This window comes from Neophocaena asiaeorientalis, unplaced genomic scaffold, assembly GCF_003031525.2.
Source record: "Neophocaena asiaeorientalis asiaeorientalis breed wild unplaced genomic scaffold, Neophocaena_asiaeorientalis_V1.1 scaffold82, whole genome shotgun sequence".
NCBI classification, from domain to species: Eukaryota; Metazoa; Chordata; class Mammalia; order Artiodactyla; family Phocoenidae; genus Neophocaena; species Neophocaena asiaeorientalis.
The window spans coordinates 8,685,309-8,701,567 of NW_020173068.1; the positions used below are offsets into that span (position 1 = coordinate 8,685,309).

At 56.1% G+C, this 16,259-nt stretch overlaps 1 protein-coding gene across 1 annotated transcript in view; it reads left to right on the plus strand.

Annotated features, from left to right (window-relative positions):
• The window catches only part of SRC (SRC proto-oncogene, non-receptor tyrosine kinase), a 44,328-nt gene that overhangs the window by 20,627 nt on the left and 7,442 nt on the right, over positions 1–16,259 (plus strand). Inside the window, exons 3-8 of the mRNA XM_024743066.1 lie at positions 4,243–4,410; positions 5,651–5,901; positions 6,145–6,383; positions 12,341–12,501; positions 12,677–12,780; positions 14,667–14,816. Of these exons, the coding sequence (XP_024598834.1) occupies positions 5,658–5,901; positions 6,145–6,383; positions 12,341–12,501; positions 12,677–12,780; positions 14,667–14,816 (898 nt within the window). The 5' untranslated portion in view covers positions 4,243–4,410; positions 5,651–5,657. The remainder of the gene's footprint in view (positions 1–4,242; positions 4,411–5,650; positions 5,902–6,144; positions 6,384–12,340; positions 12,502–12,676; positions 12,781–14,666; positions 14,817–16,259) is intronic.

Below are 16,259 nucleotides of genomic sequence, written 5' to 3' on the forward strand. Positions count from 1 at the left end.
CCTCCCACCCACCCTATCCCACCCCTCTAGGTGGTCACAAAACACCGAGCTGATCTCCCTGTGCGATGTAGCAGCTTCCCACTAGCTATCTATTTTATACTCGGTAGTGTATATATGTCAATGCTTCTCTCTCACTACGTCCCAGCCTCCCCTTCCCCAACCCTGTGTCCTCAAGTCCATTCTCTACGTCTGCGTCTTTATTCCTGTCCTGGCCCTAGGTTCTTCAGAACCTTTTTTTTTTTTTAAATTCCATATATATGCGTTAGCATACGGTATTTGTTTTTCTCTTTTTGACTTACTTCACTCTGTATGACAGACTCTAGGTCCATCCACCTCACTACAAATAACTCAATTTCATTCCTTTTTATTACGCCCATTTTAAAGATAAGGAAACTGAGAGGTGAAGTGACTTGCCCAAGAAGATTTAGCTAGTAAGTAGTGGACTTGAACAGGATTTGAACCCAGGTCTGACTGGAGTCCTCACTCTCAACTCCTAAGCTCCTGGCCTCCCCTCCACTCTTAGAAGAGGTGGAGGTGACCTTCTTCAGAGTCAGGAAGGAAGGAGCGGGTATGACCTGACTGAACTACAGTTTTTTCTGGACTCTTCTGGATGTTGTAAGTAGCTGTGCCTAGGGGCATAGCCTAGGCAAAGGCCAGGAGGTGAGAGAGTGTGGTGCCGTCCTGTAGGGGGCCCACGGAAGGAGGCCACAGCCCCAGCTCCACAGGGCTGCATGGACCCAGCTGAAGGGTTTAGGCCTCATCCAGAGGGGGATGATGGGGAGCTTTTGGATTAAATATTGTGAAGAATTTGGACTCCTTCCAGAATGTTCTCTAAACCTTACAGCACATGTGTGTGCACGTCTGTACATACACACACACACATTCACATGCTAATTTTCTTTACAGAAATAATTGTAGTTCATGTGTACTACGTTCCAGGCACCCCACTAAGGCCTTGTCTGCATTCTCTTTAATCCTCTCACCAACCCTTTGACATAGGTAGCACTATTGCCCCCATTTTCTAGATGAGGAAACTGTGGCCCCGAGTGGCCCAGAGGACGTTTTACACTGCCATCTTCCTCTTCACTTAACAGTGTGCTGTGAGCATCTTCCCAGGCCACACCGAGCTCTCATTCTGCTTGTTTATCTGCACAGCTGTCCGCTTGATGAACAGACCAGCATTTATTTGTCCAGTCCCCCTCTGATAAACACTTAGGTCTTTTCCAGTTTTCCATGAGCAGTGTTGAGCAGGGGCCCTATCTGTTTGTGTGCGTTACAGAGATGCCTCTGGGTGCTGGACGAGGGTGCCCTGGAGGGGCCCCCACTGCTGTCCCAGGTCAGGACGACAGGGGCCTGGCCTGAGGGAGTGGAGATGGGGTGTGGGGAGGGATGCATTTGAGGAAGATTGGCGGGGAGGACGGGTGAACCAGCCCTGAGATGGAGACATGGGGTGAGGGGAAGTCGTAGAGGGAGATGCCAAGTTAGTTTGGGACCCGCTGAGCACGAAGCACTGGGGACACTGATGGGGAGGTGCCATAGGGCATCCCAGTACCTCTCACGGTAGCGATAGCTCAGGCCTTCTGTCCGGAGCCTGTGGTCAGCAGCAGCGCCCCAGAGGAAAGGGGCTACCTTCCTCTGGGAGCCTCAGACACCCCGAGTATGGAGCCCCCCCACTTCCTCTTGGACCCCAAGGATATATCTCTGCCTTGGAGTGTGTCCCTTCTCAAATTGGCAGCTCATGGTGACTTAGCGTCTGGGCTCTGAGACAGGGTCCTGCCTCAAGAAAGGAGACCACGGTCTGGAAGGGCGGTCTCTCTCAAGGTCACACAGCACAGTGGCAGCCCTGCAGGGACTAGATCCCACCCTAAATGTGCTGTCCCTCCTCTAGCACACTCTGCTATGTCAAAGCTTGAAATCTTGGGCTTTCTGTAGGAATGGGGCTAGGCTGCCTTATCCACTCACACCCCATCTTGCTGTTCATGTGAAAGAGATGTCCGGAGGGCAGGAGGTGGACCCTGTGAGCAGCCCCTGATTCCTGCCGCCCAGTGTGGTTTCATGTCCCCACTTTTTTTCATTCTCACCCTCACTGTGTTATCTCGGGCAGGTGCCTCAACCTTTCTGTGCTTCTGCTTCCTCATCAGTAAAATAGGGACACTATTAGTATCTACTTCCTCGATTATCATGGGGATTTGATGAGTCAATATTTGCAAAGTGCTTAGAGCAGGGCCCAGTACAAGGTCCAGGCTCTGGGAGTGTTTGAATATTGCAGAATGATACTTGGTCTCTACAACATGGCATTGCAGGAACAAAGCAGGATGCAAATCATGTCTGTGCTCATTTAGTCTTTTGTCTATTCTGCAAATATTTCAGAGCACCTAGTAGGGATATGGAGATGGGTCCGACCCGGTCCTTCCCGCAGGGAGCTTAGAGTCAAGGGCACTAGATGGATCCCAGTATACAGTCCTATGTTCATATGATGCCGGAAGGAAATGCACCGCCATGCCCAGGGGCTTGTCCACTGGAGGCAGGTTGCCGGCGTGCCACAGCATCTCAAGCATGTTCCGTGTACTTCCTCATGGATTCTCCCAGCAGCCCTATGACATGGGTACTGTTGTTATCCTCAGTTGACAGAGAAGGAAACTGAGGCACAGGGTCCCACACTGGGCTTGTCGGGCTGAGATTCACACACAGGTAGTCTGCTCCAGTACTCTGGCCCTTAACCTCGACCTGCCCACCTCTCCACAAACAGGTGGTACTTATATAATCAGGATCAACCACAAGGACAAAAAACACCCAAAAAACCCAAAACAAAAACCCAAACCCCACACACCAACAAACATTGCAAGCAGAGGCCCTGGGCCACCTTAGTCTGGTCTTGAAGGACCTCTTATGTTTTTCTGAGTGTCTCAGTGGGGAGTGGTCTTCTGGGTTAGTGTAAGAGCTTAGGGGTCAAGAGCTTTTTTCTTTGCCCCCTCCCAAGTGGGCAAATGCATCCTCTTTGTGCTGGAAGGGCCTTCAATTTCCAGCCCTGGCTTTCCCTCCCCCTCCATGGCACATTAGCCAAGTATACTTTCTCCTGTCCTTGATCACCTCCAGTGACAGGGGGCCCCCTCTTCATCATTTAGTTCATTCTAAAGAAAGTTTGGGCTCTTAGAAAGTTCTTCATTAAAATTTAAAAAATATTTTTAATGTGTTTTTATAACTTTTATTTCCTCTCAAAGTCCCACAAACAAGTCCCCTGTTAGAGCATGCACCCTCTGAGGCAGGACCTGGCCAGCTCATCTCTGTGTCTCCCTGTGGTGACTGGCAGAGGGCTTGCTGTACAGTTGGTGCTGTGAATACTATACCAGGGAGCAGGTGGGTGGGGATGTGGTGGTTGGGGCTCAGCCTCCATCGAGCCTGGGGCTGTGGGTAACCGGGTTAGTAGATCCCACAGGACACCAACTGTATGAGCGCTGATGGGCATCGTGACCTCAACGGATTGGGTTGCCGTAGAAATTGGCCTTCCTAGGCTTGTTGGCATATCCCTTGAGCAGGTCTCCCCAGGGCCTCCCCAGCCCCACGTTCTCTGAGCTGGATGACCCCCAGGGAGCATGCAGGCCACGCCCCCATTGTGCAGGCGGGCAGCCTGAGGCCCAGAGGGTTACGGGGACTGGCTAATGTTCACATAGGGAGGGGTGTCACAGAGCTGGGCTTGGCGCTCAGGGCAAACAGTCTTGCCTGAGGCCCCAGCCAGTCAAGGGGACTTTTGCCCATTCACGGGTTCCCAGAGGAAGTTCTGGACTGATTTCAGGGCCTGCAGCATCCCCTGGAGAATAATCGGAGCTCATATCGCCAGTGTGTCCAGAATCACAGTATCGGTAATAGCTGATGTGGCAGGGTGACCTACCGTGTTCCCAGCACTCTGCCTTGCCTCCTTCAGTTGTCACAGTCATTTCCAGATGAAGAAGTGGGGCAGAGGGAAGTTAAGTCACTTGCCTGAGGTCACACAGCCGATTAGGAGCAAAGCCAAGATCTGAGTCTGGGGAGTCTGGCTTCAGACTATGCCATGCCATACACGGCCTCACTCTCTTGCTTTTGGGGGAGTGAAGGATATTTCAGGTCTGGGAAGCCCTTAGTATCGGGCCTGCCAGAGTCAGAGCCTGATAAATCATGACCCAAGAGACAGAACCTTGATGATTTCTCTTTCTAGTCATATCCTCCCAACAGTTCTGAGAAATCTGTTTTATCCCTACTTTGCAGATGAGGACGCTGAGGCCCAGAGAGGGGAAGTGACTTGCCTAGGGTCACACAGCGGGGAGAGGTAGAGCAGGGCCTCTAGTCCGAGACCACCGACTCTACACCTGGTGTTCGTGCTGAGACCTCAGGCTGCTTCCCAGGTCCTCTGGGATAGCCCCTGCCTTGCACCAGGTGAGCTGATGACCCATCAGGGCTGCCAAGATGAGGGAGCTGGGAGGGGCGGCCATGGTGTGTGGGGAGACCCTGGCTAGGCTCCATGAGGACCTGCGGATGGCAACGTGGGGAGCAAAAGGCGGGGGGTGGCAGGGCTAAGGGCGTCACTGGGGAGTTTGCAACTTGGGTTTCTCTGTGTTTCCCGATCTCTAGCCCTCCCAGATTTCTGGCTTAGAACTCTCTTAACTATTGAATAGTCACACATTCACACTCATTCATTCAGCTGTTTATTGAGCACCTACTGTGTGCCATACCCTGTGCTGGGTACTGGGAGCACAGCAGTGAACTAGACAGACAAAAGCCCATGACGATAATCATGTAATCACACACACACACACACACACACACACACACACACACACACACAACTGGGCCACATGTTATCAAGGAGAGGCACAAAAGGCAAGGGGACTTAAACCAGTGAAAGAAGTTGGGAAACACTTCCCAGGGAGGTGACTTTTTTTTCCTTAAGAGCTTTATTGAGGTATAATTGACATACCACAAACTGCACATGTTTAAGGTGTGCAGTTTGATAAGTTTTGACACGTGGATGCACTCATGAAACCATCAGCACAGTCAAGATAATCCATCACCCCTAAACATTTCCCTCCCACCTGCCACATGCTGCCTCCAAGGAGGCAACGTTTGGGCTGAGAACTGAAGGAGGCATGAGTTACTCTGCTCAAGTGGTCAGGGAAAAGCATTCAGGCAGAGGGAACAGCATGTGCAAAGGCCCTGGGCCTGGAGTGAGCTCCCAGCCATCTCTCCTTAGTTGCCCTAGTTGCAACTTTTAGCACCTTTCCCCCTGGTGTTAGACAATTTCAGTCAGTCATGTATTCACTCAACAAACCCTCAGCCTTCTCCTATATGCCTGGGACATAGACATGACTCAAGATACTATCCCTACCCATGAGAGACAGAAACAGTGCCTCAGAGGAAGGTGGGGAAGGTTAGGGCTTCTGATTATGATGTGTTTCTTCTGTGCTTGGCCCTGTACCCAGGAAGCCCTTTATGGTTGCCATCACTATTCCCATTTTACAGATGGAGAAACTGAGGTTCTGAAAGGTAACGTACCCAAAAAGACCTCTTTGGGCCTCAGTTTCCCCATCTGTAGAATGGATGGGAGTGCAGGCTAAGGGGCCTAGGCAACCCTGCCGGCTCCCAGAGCCCTTCACCCAGGGTCCTCTCTCGTCTCCAGCAGGACCATGGGCAGCAACAAGAGCAAGCCCAAAGATGCCAGCCAGCGGCGCCGCAGCCTGGAACCTGCTGATAACACCCATGGCGGCTGTGGCGGCGGCGGCGGCGGCGGCGGCGGCGGCGGCGGCGGCGGGGGAACAGCCTCGGGGAATCCCTCCCCATTCCTGGCCCGTGCTTCCTCCCTCCAGCTCTCTCTCAGCTTCTCCCTCTCTGCTTCTCTCTTGCTGGCCCTAGGAGGAAGGTGGATGTCAGGTGTGTACACACGCCGTGGGCGGCGGGCCGGGTAGGGGCGCTTCACTGGTGGGGTGGGCTGCCGCTGGCATGTGCTTCGTATGGTCTCTGGCTCCCTTGGTTGCGCTTCCCCAGCTTCTGTCCTCACCCCCAATAGTTTGACCAGATCCCTACCTTAATCCCAGGCTGCGAATGGGGAGGGTCCTCCCATCACCCCTGTCACTCCCCGTCCACCTCATGCTAACCCATCCCCTCCCTGTTCAGCCCACACTGAGTGCCAGCTGCATGCAGGGTCCAGTGCTGGGCCCAGTGAGGTCTGGGTGGAGAAGGCCATGCCCTCCTGGAGCCAGAGTGTGGCCGGGATGCAGCCCCAGTCCAGGCCAAGTGGCAGGCAGAGGGCGGGGCCGGGGTCAGCTCAGGCCTTAGGGCCCCTGCTGTGTGACCCCCCTCTGATGGCGACCACAGGGCCTGGGTGTTTCAAGCAGGACCCTTCAGGAAGCACAGTGAAGTCGAGGGGATGGAGGGAGGGGAAGAAGGCGGTTCCCCTCGCAGAAAAGCAGCTCGTGGGAGGGTGCAGCGCTGGAGGGGACTGGTGGCCTTCAGGGCTGCAGAAGGGCGAGAAGGTTCTAGAGGGTAGAGTAGAATCGATCCGTGAGCATCCTCGAAGGCCTGGCTAAGGGGGCGAGAAGGTTCTAGAGGGTAGAGTAGAATCGATCCATGAGCATCCTCGAAGGCCTGGCTAAGGGGGTCGGACGTCTCCACCGTCTCCAAGCATTTCTTGCTTCTTCATGCCTCCCTGCCCTTTGTGCATGTCGTTCTCGCTGCCTAAAGCACCCTTTCTCCCATCTCTGTCTGGCAAACTCCTATTCATCCCTCAAGATCCAGTTCAGAACTGCCCCCTTTGTGAGGCAAAGGGAAAAAGAGGTAGCAGGCATTTTTACCCATGTCCTTGTATTTGCTCTGCTGCCCTCCCACCAGGGCTGTAGTGATGGGGGAGGGGCCATCTCCATTTTGCAAATGAGGAAACTGAGGCTCAGAGATGTGAAGGCCTTTGTCCAAGGTCACACAGCTACCAAGTAGCAAAGCCAGGATTGGAACTTGGGCAGCAGCTCTCTCCCTTCCTTAAGCTGCTCTCGCAGAGGGAGGGGGCTTTCCCAGCTCCCCCGACCCGCTTCTGTCTGAGTCCCAATGCCGCTCCAGTTCTCTTATGGTTCCGGCTGTTTGTATCTCCCTCTCCTCAAACTGGGAACTCCTTGAGGGCTGCTCTTGGGCCTGCCACATTTCTGGGTCCCCCATCACCTGTTGCTCAGCACACTGTGGGTGCCTGGGTGGTGATTTTGCATGAGATGAGTGAACAGTCATAAAATAGCCCCCGTCTCTCGTGCCTCGAGTGTGGGCCTGTTCTCGTGCAGAGCAGTTGCGTTGTTTTATTTATACAGCACCACAGCCCTGGAAAGTGGAAATGCTTACTTGCTCCATTTTACAGATGAGGAAACTGAGGCCCAGAGAGGTGAAGTGACTTGCTCAAGGTCACACAGCTAGTAGTGGCAGAGCTGGGAGGGGTAGGCATGACCCCGAGCCCTTGGAAGAGGAGCTCTGTGGAGGTGCCGAGGAGCCGGGAGGAGGGAAGGGCCTGAGCTGGGGAGGATGCCTCAGGTTAGAGGCTTTGAAGTACTGGAGGATCTCAACCAGCAACAATAGGAAGAGTGTCTCAGGGGGTCACAGCTTGAGCAAAGCTCTCAAAACTTTGATTCTGCCTCTTTCACTCAGAGTCAGAGGGCAGCCCTCACGTCTTCCTTTGTCCAGCCCCTTCCCTTCCTTCTTCCTGCCTTCCATGATGGGCTGGGGGCTGCCAGGAAGTGATGGAGTTCCATCCGTGGGAAGCCCTTGGGTGGCTGTGAGGCACCCCGATTGGAGAGTGGGGGAGGGTGGGAGTGGATGGGGAACCCTTCCTCACATCACAAAGCTCAGCTGCTCCTCTGGGAGAGTTGGGGGCTGGCATTAGAGGAAGAAGAGGGATAATGGGATGGGGGGGAGAGGCTTAGTGGAAGATGGGCCACCCACATTTGAGGTACTCATGTCTCATACCTCACCCAGGGACCACCCTGCATGTCCTTCCACTGTTACTGCTTAAGGTCTATTATTGTGAACCCCCTGTTCCAACCCCGCTCCCTGTAGGAATGAGGGACTTTCTGAGTCTAACCTGTGACTGGGCTGGGAGTCGGGGAGGGAGAGCTTAAGGCTGAGCCTGTCTGTTGGAGTTTGGCCAGGGCTGGCTGGGTTGGGGTCCTCACAGTAGCAGCCTGGAGCCCGCACTCCCTGGATCTCCATGCCAAACGGTTCTGCTCCTAGAATCCTGGGTGCTGTGTGGTCTTGGGTCCGAGGAAGCCACTGGGGTCTGAGGTGTGACTGCCCTGAGCCCCTGCCCTGGTGTCTAAGTCTTCAGGAGTCAGAGCCCCTCTGGGTCTGACTCTGGGATGCTTCCTAAATTGCCCTTTCCTCCTACCCAGATGATTCCAGCAGCTTCTCTGGGGCAGTGCTCCAGCAGGCACTGGCTTCTGTCCCCTTGCCCTGGGCACTCCAGTTCTACTTCCCACCATGGGGTGAGGGACCCCTTCCGGCCCTCCTCACACGACTTGCCTTGGCCTCACCCTGCTCTCTCCCCACCAACCATGGGTCCAGGCCTCAGGGCTCGGAAACTTGACTGCCTGGGCCGTACCCAGCTGCCCTGGCTTGCCTGTAATCCCCAAACGGCTCCTCTGGCCAGTCCCAACAGCCCAAATGAGTTAAACAGAAGGACCCACGGGGCATAATGTCCCAGGTTCCAAAGCTGCCACACTCCCAATGCACACGCCAGCCTGAATTACCCACAAGGATTAGGCTCCAAAAAGAGGATCCTGAGGCTCAGAGAGGTGAGGTCAGTAGCGTGAAGTCACACAGCTAGTGACAGCAGTTGGGATGTAAAATTGTTGCTTGGGGACTCCTGGTCCAATGCTTCCTCCTCTTGCCACATGTGGGAAGGTGAGGGGTCAGGCAGGGAATGTGTGATTCCCTTCCTTCCCTCTTCCTGCCTATCTGATAGGAACCAGGCCCTAGGGAAGGCGCCAGATGCAGTACATCTGCTCAACCTGTTAGGTTTACACCGCTGTTACTTCTGAGCCGGGCGCAGATCGGTATCCCCACCAGACTGGACTGATCTGGGAAGCTGTGGGGCCCCTCATTGTGAGGGCAGTCGCTGGTCCTTGGCTGAGACAGCTCACAGCCACCTGAGGCAGGTTTGAGCCTCCCAGACCGTTGACATGGGAAGATGGGGCTTGATATCTCCATTTCACAGGTGGGCAAACTGAGGCTCAGATGATAATCACAGTAATCAGCTTACCCAAAGCCTGGCCTGAAGCTGACTGATTTACACACTTTGCCTGCACGGGAGATTTTGTGAATATTATCTCCTTTTTACAGATGAGGAAACTAAGACCCAGAGAGGATAGGGTACTTGCCCAAGGTCACACAGCAAATCCTTATCGGAGACTGGAACTGAGCTGCTTTGGTTTTTAAAAACATTTTGGAGAGTGGGGAGGAGTACCACAGAGTTGCAGATTTAATTGCTTTCCTTTTTTTAGCCAAATCAAGATACTAACAGCTCATGCATGCTGAGCACCTACTATGTGCCAGGCCCTGTGCCGGTATTTTACATCCTCAGAGGGAGGCATGAGTATCCCCTTCCTGCAGATGAGGACCAAGGTCCTGCAGGGCCAAGGTAATGCAGCCTTCAAGTGGTGAGCTGGGCTGGCGCCAGGACGCTCTGATTCTGGCGCTCAGGCTCTGAGGCACCTCTCAAGCTGGGGCCAGGCTGAAGGTGGACCTTGGATCCTTAGTGAGATTGCAGTGCACCTCCATCCCTGCCCTTGTGAAATAAAACCCCCAAACTGGACTGTGAGCCCAAACTCACACATGGGCTGATGTTAGGCAGGTGGAGGCTCTGCTGGCAGAAGTCTGGGTAGTGTCAGCAGAGCTGAACCCTCACCCTTGCTTCTGGGGCCCTGCTTGGTTGGCCCCTGGGCACAAGCTCCTGCCGGCCTTCCACTGTGAGTGGGTGGCTGGGGGCTTCCCAGAGGCCAGCCAGCTTGCACACTCTGGCTTTGTCAATCTGCCTCATTTGGTAGTCTCTGACCTAGACCTCGGCCCAGTCCTGCTGCCTCCTCCTCCATCTTCCTCTGGTTTCTCTGAGGGTCTCTGAGCCTCTGAGAGGCCTGGGGAGGGTGCAGGGGTCCAGGAGGCCTGCTGTGTCTGGCTGTGGGCACACAGGGGCCCTGGTTCTCACCCTTGCTCTGCTGTTGATTCGCTGTGTGGCTTTGGGCAAATCACCGCCCTTCTCTATGCCTTATTTAACCCCTTGGTGAAATGAAGACTTGGGACTGGAAGATCTCAGCTCTTCCCTGTGATTTGAGTCCTTGCTGTGTAGCCTTGGGAAGCCTCTGCCCCGCTCTGTGCCTCAGTTTCCCCAACTCTACAAAGAAAGTGCTGGGTTACTCCAGCCTGGGTGCTGTGTGTCCTTGGGCTGGTCCCTAGACATCTCTGAGCCATAGTTTCATCATCTGGGGGGCTGAGGCCTGCCTTCCTTCTTAGCAGGTTGGCCTTGAAGGTCAAATGGGACAGACAAGTGTGGATCCCCCACCCCATGTGGGTGCACACAGAGAGGTAGATGGAGGGCCTGGGCATCTTTAGACTCTTTCCTTGAGGCGGGCCTCGCCCTCTTACTCCAGGGCCCTCCCTCTCCCACAGAGACTCCCATGTGAGCTTGTGCCCCCGCCTGAGCATGCGTGCGGTGATCTCACAGCCAAGTCAGACCGCACAGCCCCAATCTCTCTCTCTTCACCTCACTCCATCCAGAAGGGACCCACACTCTCTGGTTGAGCCTCGGCCCACCTGGCTGGGCCCCTGGCTCTGGGATGCTCACCTGTACTCACCTGTTCTCAGAGAGCTCCCCCAGCCCCACTCTCTCCCGGCCTCAACTTCTCCATCTTCAAAATGGGCTGAAGAATATGGGTCAGAGGCAGCTCAGAAAAACCAGGAGCCAGGGATCCAGGTTCAAGTCCAGACTGTGGCTGTGGGCAAGGGCCTTTCTCTCATTGTGTCCCGGTGATAGGGAGTGGGGGAGCACATCCTGCTTGCTTGTGTCTTCTCAGGGTTGTGATGAGGTCAAAGGCAGCCTTGGATTGAGAAGCTCAGCAAGGTATCAAGCCCTGCTGCACCCTGTAGGGAAGGCTTCTTTCTCATCTGGGAGTTAGGAACCTGGACCTGGCTGCGTGACGTGACCTTGAGCAGAGGCCTTTGCTTCTCTAGCCTCAGTCTTCCCATCTGCACAGTGGGAATGGGAGGGGGCTGGACCCTATTTCCCAGGCAGCCCTTCCCATTGGCCTCTCCTCCCTCCCCATAGACCCTCTCCCTGTCCCCTTGGATTGCTTTGGATGCGAGGCCCTAGTGGCTGCCCCGCCTTGTCCCCCCTCCCCCGTCCCCAGCACCGCCTGGCGCTCAGCTCTCTCCCTCGCTCTTTCTGCCTCTCTCTCTCTCACCACCCCCATTTCTGCCTCTTCTTTCCTGTTGGGCTCTCGCTTTCTCCTCCCTCCTCTGTGTCTCTGGACCCCCGCTCCAGCCAGACCTGGTTCACATTCAGATGGCTGCAAAGGTACTTCTGCCCCCTCCCCACTCCCACCCAGACCCAGGGGACCCGCCCTGCCGGGGGCTCTTCCCACCCATCACCCTGTCCCCATCACCTCCTCCTCATGGGGCAATTAGTGTAGAGGGCCCTGGGTACTGGGGCTCTGCCACCTCAGCTCCCTCTGACACGACTCGCTGTGTGACTTTGGGCAAGTCCCAGCCCCCTCTGGCCTCAGTTTCCCCCATAGATGGGTAGGCTGCAGGAGGAGGCCTGTAGTTTTCAGTCAAGGAGCCCTGTGGGTGTGACCCATGATCTGTGACAAAGGCAAGCACTGCTCCAGTTTGCAGGGTTGGCGCCTGGATTGTCACCAAGCCCCCAAAGAGCCACCCCTTGCCTCCACTCAGGTCTTACCAGCTCCCAGGCTTGGGCTTCCAAATCTCAGGACTTGGGGAGGATTTGAAGGTCTGATTTGACATCCATCTCAGGAGGAATCTTCTCCTGTTACAACTTGCTTGCTCCCCAAAGACAGGGAACTCCCTCCCTCAATCCCAAGGCGGCTCTTGGCATCTTGAGACTGCTTGTTCTATCTGAAGGAAAGCAGATCACTTCCTGTCCCAGGACTCTGCCCCGTGAATTCGGGCCTTGTCATCTGAGTCAGCTTTGGCCAAGAGGCATCTGGGGTAGGGAGGGGAAGAGTCCCAGGCCGCCTCGGCCTGGCAGCTGTGAGAGGCCTGATCTCACTGTTCCCTGCACCTCACTCAGCCTCAAGAGCCCCCAGCACAGCACCTATAAAGATTGCAGGCATCGGGCTCCATTGCTGATGGTTCCCTTCTCCTTTGCTCCCTCCCTCTCCCCCTGCTCAGAGAGGGAGACTGGTGGCTGGCCCACTCACTCAGCACAGGACAGACGGGCTATATCCCCAGCAACTACGTCGCGCCCTCCGACTCCATCCAGGCCGAGGAGTGAGTATCGACTCTGGCCTCCTGCTTGCTTACCATCGCTGCCAGTTCAGAGCTTCTCTCCTGGGCTAGAGTGGGAGGTCTGGCTGCCCAGGGCCCCAGCCACATCCCAGGAAGAGGCACTGCGGGTGGGCGGAAGCCTGGACCACCAGCACCATCCTTCCACCTCCCTCCCCAGGTGGTACTTTGGCAAGATCACCAGACGGGAGTCAGAGCGGTTACTGCTCAATGCGGAGAACCCAAGAGGGACCTTCCTTGTGCGAGAAAGTGAGACCACGAAAGGTATGAGTGCTTCTGCTGACCAGTGGGAACTGAGCCTTTTGTGGGTTATTTGAGCTGGGTATTGTGGAATGAATAGGAGTTTGGTATATGGACTGTGGTGGGAAGAGCCCTCTAGCTAGAGAAAAAGACAGGATCAAAGGCAGGGAGGTCCATTTGAGGAACACTGAGTCACTCTGGGTTGACCAGAGATGCAGCAAAAGGTGACGCAACAGGTGCAGCAAAAGAGGCCAGCCTCTCTGGCCTCAGGTTCCTCAGGTGAGGAATGGGCACAGGTTGTCAGGGAGTCTGAGGGTCACAGAGCAAAAGGCTGTTCCCAGGGAGGGTGTTGATGCAATGGGCCCCTCTCCTTCCCCTTCTCTAGGGGCCTCAGGGGCTGGACTGGGTGCTGCGACCTGGCTTTGCCCTTCCCCCAACAGTCCTGGCCTCTCTTCCTCTCCTGTTCTTCCTCCCCACCAGAGAATGATCACCCCTTTCTCTCCAGCCCCTCCGCACGTGGGTTGCAGACTCTCCATCACCATAGCTACGAAGCTCCCGCTTCCTGTGGGCCTGGGGCTCAGTGGGAGATGGGAAGGCAGAGCATCCGTGTCATGTGTGTGCATTTATGAGAGGTCATGTGGCTGTGCATGCCGTGTGTGGGTCCAGGCATGTGTGTGCACACATGGGGGTGGAGTTGTCTGTGGGTTGCTGTGTGGGAGTGAATTGTTATGGGTTTGTCCTTGTGCCCAAGGGCCTAGGGAGTGTGGACCTGTGTGATCATACAGCCACTGGACACAGGCATGCCTGTGTGTGTGCACATGTGGTCAGGGCTTGGCCTTAGACTCAGGCCTGTGGCTTCTATACGCACACGGCCTGGCCATCTGTAGAAAGTCATGGCTGTCCAATGCAGGCTTTAGAGACCCAGGTATGGGTTCAAGTCCCAGCTCTGTGCCTGACTTGCTGGGTGACCTGAGGCTAGCTGCTTTCCCTCTCTGGGCCTCATTTTTCCTTCTTTACACTGGAGATTGTAACCCCCACCTGAGGATTGTCCAGAGGTTTTGTGGGCTGTGCGGACTGGGCTTCTAGCATGATGCCTGTGTGCTGCTTCCCGAGAAAGGCTTTCTCTGGCCCCTGGAGCCTCCTCCCCTACCCCTGGGGCTCAGCTTTGTTCCCTGATGCCACCCCAGGCATCTCTTAGGCTCAGGCTTAGCCAGGCCTGTTGGGCAGAAGGAAACTTTTCCAGCCCAGAGCTCTTCCAGGCTCAAGGGAAACAGGGAGGGGCCATCGGGATTGGCCCAGCTTAGCTCTGGCAGCCTTCAGGCCACACCCAGTACGTGGTCTTCTGCCCAGGATCGCCCCAGCCTCAGCCAACCACTGGCTCCTGCCTGAGCCTGGAGTCTTCAGGAAGGGGCAGGGCCCGGACAGTGTGCCCGTGGGCAGACCCACAGAGGGGAGGCAGTTAGGCCAGGGACACACAGCCACTTGGGACCATTCCTGTTAGGCTCCCTGCCAGCATTTATCGAGCACCTACTGTGTGTCAGGCCCTCTTATATGTAGTCTCATTGAATCTCCCCAGCAGCCCGGGAAGTAGCCCCATTGTGCAGCGGAGGAAACCGAGGCCCAGAGAGGGCTAGCCACTCGCTCAGGTCACACAGTGGGGATGTACACCTGGGCTTCAGAGGTCTTGCTAGGGCCAAGGGTTCATGGAAAGGCTCTCCGGTCAGGTGCCCCTTTGTCCTTTGGCTCTGCCCCAGTGGCCGCCCCAGAACTGGGTGCTCAGAGACAGGCTGGGCCAGACCTGGCTCTGCCTGTGCCTCCCTTCCGTCCCGTGTTGGGTAGGTGTGCTCGGTGTCGTGGCCCATCGGTGGGCCGGCATGGTGGTCACGGCTCCTCTTCGGCCTGCCCTGCAGGCGCCTACTGCCTCTCAGTGTCTGACTTCGACAACGCCAAGGGCCTCAACGTGAAGCACTACAAGATCCGCAAGCTGGACAGCGGCGGCTTCTACATCACCTCCCGCACCCAGTTCAACAGCCTGCAGCAGCTCGTGGCCTACTACTCCAGTGAGTGCCGGGCAGGTCTCCCGGGCGGCCAGCGGGGCGCGGGGGAGAGTAGGCCCTCGGAGAGCATGCGGGGGTCTCTGCCTATCCTATGAGCTGCAGACCCTGAGGAGGGGGGCTTTGGGGCCAACAAGGGCCAGGACTTCTGTCACCCTGGGGATGTGGGCTCCTGTTCCCCTCCCCACCTCTTCCTCTCCCCTTTCTCCCTCCTCCCACCCCCTCTGTTTTCCTTCTCTCCTCCCTGTGCCCTCTCTTCACTGTTTCCCCTCTTCCCTCCCCCCACCCCAACCTGCCCCTCTAACCTCTCTCCTCCTCTGCAGCTGCCTGGTGAGGAGGGGGCTGCCTGGAGGAGTGAGCTGGGAAGGAGGGGGCATAGGCCAGTGTCATTTGCCCCTGCAGCCTTAGGACCAGTTAGAATGGTTACCAGGAGACAAGGAGGGGCGGCTCTATTGATTGGATTGTAGCAGAGAGCGGGAGAGAGCGCGCGCAGGCGGGGAGCTCACGTGCGCAGGGCGTGAGCGCGGGCCAGGCCGAGTGTGCGGGAGTGTGGCCGACCCATCTGGATGTTCAGGGCTGCCCGCTGGACTGAGGCATCATGGCCTGGGTGCTCCCACGTGGACAGCTCTCTGTGGGTGTCTGTGGGCCTGTGGCACGTGGCTGTGGCCTGTGCGTGCAGGTGTGGCCTTTCCTGAGGCCTCCCGACTCCCTCTAGGATCTGCCACCCCGCTCTGTCCCCTTGGCCACCACTGTAGGTTTCATTCTGAACCCCGTTCCCCCAGATCAAAACCCTCCAGGGGTTACCTTGGAATTTTAGGATAAAGACGCCCATGTGGCCTCTGAGACCTTGGGTAGTCTAAACCTGGCTGGCCTCCCTGCCTTACCTGGGGCCCTCCTTCCCCCAGTCACTCTCCAGCAGCCCCCTGGCCTCCTTTCAGTTCCTCCAACCCAGGGGCTTATTTCTCCCTCAGGGCCTTTGCACATGCATGAGGCAGCGTGCCCTCTGCCTGGAGGGCTATTTTCCTGAGTCAACCACTCACTCTCCTGTGGATCCAAGCTCAGGTGCCGCTTCCTCTGGGAAGCCTTCCAGGATGCCACCCAGCCCACCTGCTATTGCATGCACAGCTCTCCTCTGTCACACTCATGGTCCTCGGAGGTGATTAAGGGAAGTTGGGTGTCGTCCTGAACTATGCACTCCCTGAGGGCAGGTTTCCACTGGGTCCCTGGCACCTGCCTAGGTAGCCCCCGCTTAAAGTCTGATGAATGAATGAATGAATGACTCAGGGAGCAGATGCATGAGGCGGTGTGGGCCTGTGTTGGGGACGGTTCTGTACACATAGGTATGGATGCCTGGCCTTGGGGGTGTCCTGTGCCTCCCCGAAGCCTGTGTACATACAGTGTGTAAGTCTGCAGGACACGGAGACCCCAGCACGGATGCCGGGCCTGAAC